The 7178-nt window shown below is 51.7% G+C and overlaps 1 protein-coding gene across 9 annotated transcripts in view; it reads left to right on the plus strand.

The window, feature by feature from the left end:
• The window catches only part of Kdm2b (lysine demethylase 2B), a 153893-nt gene that overhangs the window by 58557 nt on the left and 88158 nt on the right, over nt 1–7178 (plus strand). For all 9 annotated transcript variants that reach the window (XM_023720646.1, XM_023720647.1, XM_023720648.1 and 6 more), the window contains 2 exons: nt 437–615; nt 882–988. In XM_023720646.1, coding sequence (XP_023576414.1) covers nt 437–615; nt 882–988 — 286 coding nt within the window. The remainder of the gene's footprint in view (nt 1–436; nt 616–881; nt 989–7178) is intronic.

Here is a 7178-nt window from a genome sequence, read left to right on the forward strand (position 1 = left end):
GGAAGTACTCACACCTATGGGTACTTCCCAGTATTTACCCACCTATGGGTAATCCGAGCAGTACTAAGACCCATAATCCCAGCCTTGGATCACACATAATCCCAGTGGATCATGAGTTGACACAAACTCTAGAAGTCCTCACCCCATGACTACATGAGGCTTTGGGGGGACAACTAGACACAAACCATAACAGAGGCCATTGAGGGTACCTCAGAGTGGTGACAGTAGACTGCCACCATGATGGAGGACAGACAGGATAGAGGGAGGTCAGGTGAGGAGACCCTACAGGGCAAGGAAGGTCAATGAGCAAATGTGGACTAGAAGCGAGAGCACTGGGAAAACCTGTAGGGCGCATAGGTGTCGCTTTGTGGCTGTCTCCAGTGGGGTCTGTGCCCGGAGCTGGCTGGAGACAGTGTGGTGTTGGTTCTGCCTCCAGGGAGCCGGCGGCTGGTGGATGTGATGGACGTGAACACCCAGAAGGGCACAGAGATGAGCATGTCCCAGTTCGTGCGCTACTACGAGACGCCCGAGGCACAGCGGGACAAGCTGTACAACGTCATCAGCCTCGAGTTCAGCCACACAAAGCTGGAGCACCTGGTCAAGCGTCCCACTGTGGTAGGCACCGGCCAGGGCCCCTCTGCAACACCTGTCACCTACCTGTCTCCCTGGCTCTGGGCTATCACTTGAACTAGGCGGCTGACCTGAACTGGTCTCCCGGGGAGTAAAGGAGGGGGCGGGCAGGTTATTGGGACTCCTGTGCGGGTGGAGGCAGTGGGTGCAGCAGTCCAGCTCAAGGCCTGCGGGGACTTCTGGGGCAGAGGGGATATTGGGCTCTGGCCTGGCAGTGGAGGCCACAAGTGCTGATGGTGGCCTGCTTTCAGGTGGACCTGGTGGACTGGGTGGACAATATGTGGCCCCAGCACCTGAAGGAGAAGCAGACAGAGGCCACCAACGCCATTGCAGAGATGAAGTACCCCAAAGTGAAGAAGTAAGACTTGCCTGGCTGGTGACAGGCTGGGAGCTGTGGCCCCAGCCTTGGGGGTTGGACCATGGGCTTGAGTGGCGCTTTGCAGCCAGCCCCCTCCGAGCTGAAGGGGACAGTAGGGATGGGAGGGCCAGGCCCTGGTCCAGGCTTCTTGGCATCTTGTTACCTGGAAGACAGGGCTCTGGCCTACAACTGGACTTGGGGTGTCCCCACAGCTCCCTTTGGGGACATGTTCAGTCCAGGCAGGCAGAGGTATGGGAGACACCTCCCCATGAATCAGTGTGCATGTGTGCATGTGTGTGTGCATGTAAGCACAAGAATCAGCGTGTGTGTGTGTGTGTGTGTGTGTGTGTGTACATGCTAGTGCATACTTGCATTCTGGGTCTGTTTTGCCCATATGACAGCGAGTACCAGGAGTGAGCATTTTCAGGGAATATGGATTTGACAAGAGATAGAATGGCTTGAAGTGTCTCTTTCCCTGGGCATTGAGACTGGGCACCTCCAACTCAGAGGGACCTCTCCTGAGCAGCACCCAGGGCGAGCAGCCCTACTGGGAGTGTCTGATGGTCAGGCGGGCTCAGGGCCAGGAAGGTAGCTAAGGCCTCACCTTGTGCAGTGTGACCCTGGACTGATGGTTTCGCGTGGGTCTGCCTGGATCCTCGGGGGTAGGAAGTCAGTCACCTTTGGGACTCCCACTGTCCCTGGCCCTCTTAGGTTTTCTTCCTTTCGACAGTCTAGCTAGGTAGTTCAGGCTGGACTCGAACTCACTGCGAAGCCCAGGGTACCTTGAACTCATGGTGCTCCTGCCTCAGCCTCCTGAGTGCTAGGATTAGAGGTGTGCTGGGTTTTCCGGGTCAGGCCCAGCTCTTAGGTTTTCTCACAGGAGCTGGTGGTGGTGTTGGCGGCAGAGTATGATCCAGGCCAGCTGCCAGCCATGGCCCAGGAGCTTCAAGCTGTGCATTTTCCATCCCCTCAGCCTCCGCGCAGTGTGTGCTGAGTGCGGACCATGTGCCAGGCTTGGTAAGGGAGGCCAGGGCTGGCTCTGGGCTTCTCGGGGTTTTACTTTCAGCCTCTGTTTAATTATTTCCCAGAAATTTTCCCTCCCCACGAGCTGAACCTGTGTACAACTCTTGGATCTGGGCTGCATGAAAGGCAGAGACCCAACTCCCGGTGGGGAGGGCAGGGAGTGGGATTTGCTTCCAATCCTATTCTGTTCTGACTTAATTGCAGCAAGATTTTCAGAGCCCTGGGCTGGGGAGGAGAGCAGATGAACAAGACCAAGGGTCCCCGCCCGCTAGAGGTCACAGGCCAGATTGGCTCTGATCTGATGGGCAGAGGGAGACACACAGAGTGGGAGATAGGGTCGGAAGAATCCTGGACTGGTGTTGCCAGGAGGGGACATGTAACCTGACCTTTAGATGGCAATAAATGGGAGGCTGTGGGAGAGAGGAGGAAAGAAAGTACACAAGGGTGAAGCTGGGAGGGGGGAATGGGTCTCATGGACTCGTTCATTCATTCAGCAATATGTTCTAAGCACCCGATTGGTGCTGGGCACTGGCTAGATAGGGGGGTAACCTGAGGCGGTCCCTGCCCCCACGATGTGGGGTACAGTCAGTGGGGGACATGGATAGTAACCCAGTCCCTGGCTTGGTGGCTTTCCTTGACCTTTCTCACCTGCTCAGGAAGGTCAGGGTTGCATCCGTAGCTGGGGCCACATGGGCTCAGGGCTCTTTATGGAAGGTAAAGGAGGACCGAGAAGCTGACGCTCCAGTTTCCCATGAGAACAGCTGGAAGCCTTCCTGAGATTTCATGTGTTGCAGGATGTGTTCAGGTTTGCTCAACAAATCCTCCTGCTGCTGTGGGACTGACGAGGGTGGGGTTGGCAGACAGGAGGCCAAGAGGCCACTGTTTGGGACGGAGAAGAAGGCCTTGAGAGGAGAGGTGGGGAGAAGATGGCCCTTTGGGGCAAATGGCACCCACTGGGTGTCTTTCTGAGGTACTGGTGTCTTGTGTTCATTACTACAAGAGTCCTTTAAGTTGTGAAGATCCTGTAGGTATCAAAAGATCCACTTAGGGTTGACTTTAATTGCCGAAACAGGGCTCACGCATCTGTTTTCTAGGGCCGCCTGACTGAGGTATTGGTTGCATCACTTGGCAACTAGATTTACAAACTCCAGCCGTGGCTGCAGGCACTTGTCATGGTGCTCAACCCTCCTTAGGGGGGAAACCATCACCTCAGAAATAGTTCATTTGTTCAGCTGAAAAGAATGCAGCTTTCAAATATTCATAAGCCAGGTAACAAATCCCACTATGATGGAGTCCTCGGGGGCCTTGGAATAGTTCTGCGGAATTTAATTAAAATGACATTGTTTTTGGAAATCATGTTGCTCCCTAGCTGGAGGCGCCTGCCAAGCGGGGCAGCTGGGGCTCCCCAACCCGCCGGCTCCCTGGCATGGTGGGTGTGTGACCAGCAGTGGTGCTGGGCTTCTCCATGGCTCTGGGGTTTATGCTGTTCCATTGTGGTCAAGGGCTTAGGAATTTTAATGGGTTTCAGCTGAGATACTTAAGGCAGGGAAAGGGCGGTGTGGGGAAGAGGGTTTGCCTCTTCCACGGGAGACAGAAGGTTTACGTAGAGAATGGTAATGTGTTAGCTGCAGGTAGACAGGGCCCCAAGTGGTTGGTAAGCTCTGGTGAATCAAGCCAGGGCTGGGCCTCCTGGAGCATAGATTGTGGTGGGGAGAGAGACAGGTAAGCCAACGAGGGAGTGACACAATTTAGTGCTAGGAAACAGCAGGATGAAGGAAAGGAGAATGACAGCGTGGGTGGCTTGAAAGCAAAGTCACCTCGCGTTTGCGCCTTTGCCCCTTCTCCATCAGTCTCTGTTCTGCAGAAATCCTTTCTGCAGAATTGCTTCTCTCAGGAAATTTTTATCCCTGCCTGAACAGTGACGAGTATTTTTAAGAGTATCCATGTTTTTTGGGAGGAAAGGGAGTGGGAGGGAGTCTCAACAATGTAATGCAGGCTGGTTTTGAACTTGCTGTGTAGCTCAGATTGGCCTCAAACTTACAGTGATCCTCCTGCCTCAGCCTCCCAAGTGCTGGGATAACATGGGTGTTACACTATACACAGCTGCATAACCATGACCCTAAAACTTTACAGCCTTAAAAAAGTTTGTTTAGGGGCCAGCGAGATAGCTCAGCAGACTAAAGTGCTTGCTTAGGCAAGCTTAGGCAAGCGCAGGGACCGCACTTTGATCCCCAGCACCGCATGCTGCTCCAGCCCCCGCCTTCAGGGAGGGCTGAGCAGGGCAGAGTCTGGGCTCAGTGGTGTATGCTGCCAGGGAGATAGCTCAGTAGAATAAGTGCTTGCCTGGCAAGCACAAGGGCCTGAGTTCAATCCCTGGTTCTGGAAAAAAAAAAAAAAAAAGGATTGAGGCCGGGAGATGGCTCAGTGGAATAAGTGCTTCCCTGGCAAGTGCGAGGGCCTGAGTTCAATCCCCAGTTCTGTGCATTAAAAAAAAAAAAAAAAAGTTTTTTTAGCAGCTCAATTTTTATTTTATTTATTTGGCGACAGTTAAGACAGGGTCTTGCTACATAGTCCAGGCTTGCCTTGAGCTCACTGTCTGGAGCCCCAGTGATCCTCCTGCCTCAGCCTCTCAGGTGCTGGGATTTTGTGCCTGGAAAAATGTTAGCAGTTTAAAGCAGCAAAGATTATCTCAGGTTCTGTAGGTCAGAGATCTGGATGTGTCTTTCCTGAGTGGCTCTGGGTCTCTCAGGAGCTTGTGTTCAGCCTCAGAACTGGGCCAGATTCATCTGGAAACAGGATTAGGGAGGGCTGGAGGGCCTGCTTCTCCTTCCAGCCTTGAGTGGCTGTTGGCGGGAGGCCTCAGCTCCTCTCCACAGGGCTGCCCAAGAGTCCTCATGGCCTGGCAGATAGTTCTCCAGAGTGACTCATTTGAGAAAGAGCAAGGAGGAGGACAAGCCCCTCTTACAACCTGATTTTGAAGGCTCATTGTGTTTGATCTGTTTTTTTTTTTTTTTTTTTTTTTTTGAGATAGGGTCTTGCTATGCAGTTCAGGCCAGCCCTGAACTCACTGTGTAGCCCAGGCTGGCCTCAAACTCATAGCATCTTCCTGCCTCAGCCTCCCGAGTGCTGGGATTACAGGCACAGGCCATCACACCGGGTGGGACACACCGTTTGGTTCTGCTACATTCTACCAATGAGTCTAACCCATACTCAGGGATGGGAATTTAGCTGTACCTCTCTCTTACTTTTTGCAGTACTGGGGATGGAATCCAGGGCTTTGTGCATCTGGACAAGTGCTCTACTGCTGAGCTGCATCCCCAGCCCAGCTCTGTGCTTGTGGGGAGAAGCATCAAGGAATTTTTAGGCATGTTTCAAAGCCTCCAGGATCCCCCAGGTCTGTAAAGTGGTGTGCTGCCTTTTCCACTCAGGAGGACTAGGCCTAGTAGTGCATTGCAGAAAGGGCTTAGCACATCTGTTCCCCTTTGCTGCCCTTGTGGGACAGGATTTGCAGAAGTGAGGTGTGTTGAGCTAAAGCAGTAACACCGTAGGCCAACAAGCTCAAAAGCCCAGCAAAAAGGGGATCTCACAGGAAGCATATATTTGAGACCTAAATAATTCAAAGTTGAGTACATTTTTTTTCATTCTGCTTTACAGGCATGGCAAGAAAACTAAGAAAAATATTAGGACAAGAAGCTGAAGCACAGAGGCTAAAAATGGGCTTTGGAAGCCAGCCGTAGTGGTGCATGCCAGTAATTGAGGCCATAGAGAGTTCAAGGCCAGCCTGAACAGCATAGCAAGTCCCTGTCTCAAAAACATTAAAAGGGCCGGGGAGATAGCTCAGCAGCATAAGCACCTGCCTGGCAAGCTCAAGGTCCTAAACTCAATCCATGATACTAGGAAAAAGAAAAAAAAAGAATAGAGGAAAAAGACATAAGCTACCATTTCTGTGTGCCCGTGCCCCAAGAGGGCCTCATGTAAGACTCTAGAGTGCGCATCTAGGCAGTACCTTTAGCAGATCCACAGCCTCACGTTTCAGATAAAGAAACTGAGGCTGCTGAGGTTCAGTGCAGGAAATGTGGAAGACAGCAGAGGGCAGAGAGCCGCGGCACAACCCGGACAGGCCTCCAGGGTCGCTCTTCTTTTATTCCTAGCTAAAGCAAGCCCGTCTGGGATCTGATGTGACTCCTGAGACTGCCAGTGAGATATGTTTGCCTGGTCACCTTGTGGGGTTGCTGAGCTCCCAGACGGGGTGATCTGTCAGGGTCATGTGGCTAATTAGAATGCTGACAGGGTTGTTGCTGGGTGCTGTGTGATGCAGATGAATGCCATCAAGGAGCTGAGGCATTTGTGACTGAAAAAAAATGTCCTGCAGACAGTTTATTCCAGCTGTGAAGGTGGTCTCTTCTGCTGGTTTGTGTAGTCCCATGTCCATTTCTTAAGTGTGGCAAAATCCTTACTGGAAAACAAAGCTAAGAGTGTAGGCACACGCCTATGATCTTAGCACTCAGAGGCTGAGGCAGGAGGAGCGCTTCCATTTTGAGGCCATCCTACACCACCTTGTCTGGAAAAAACAAACAAAAAAACGGGGGAGATAGCTTGGTGGTCTAAGTACCTGCCTGGCAAGTTGGCAAGTGTAAGGACCCAACTTTGATCCCTAGTACTGCATGCTGCACCAGCCACTGACACTGGGTGTGGTGGTGCATACCTGTAATCAGAGTGCTGGGGAGGCTGATACAGGAGGATTACTACAAGTCCAAGGTGCATAGTGAGACCCTGTACCAAATAAATAAATAAAAAGGGGCTGGGGGAGACAGCTCAGTAGAATGAGCACTTGCCTGGCAAGCACAAGGTCCTGAGTTCAATCCCTGGTACCACTAAAAATAAATTAATAAATAGGGTTGGGGAGATGACTCAGTAGAATAAGCACTTGGCTGGCAAGTGCAAGGGTCTGAGTTGCAATCCCTGGTTCCACCAAAAAAAAAAAAAAAAAAAATTTGCTTATGGAGCCTGAGACATGGCTCAGTAGAATAAACAGTTCCCTGGCAAATGCAAGGGCCTGAGTTCAATCCCCTGTTCTGCAAAAAATAAAATAAAAGTAAATAAATACATAAGACTATTTTTAAAAATCAAGGTAAGAATACCCCTTGGCCTGTTAATATTTGGTTTT

This window comes from Octodon degus, unplaced genomic scaffold (genome assembly GCF_000260255.1).
Source record: "Octodon degus isolate 3935 unplaced genomic scaffold, OctDeg1.0 scaffold00076, whole genome shotgun sequence".
In the NCBI taxonomy this organism is placed as follows: domain Eukaryota; kingdom Metazoa; phylum Chordata; class Mammalia; order Rodentia; family Octodontidae; genus Octodon; species Octodon degus.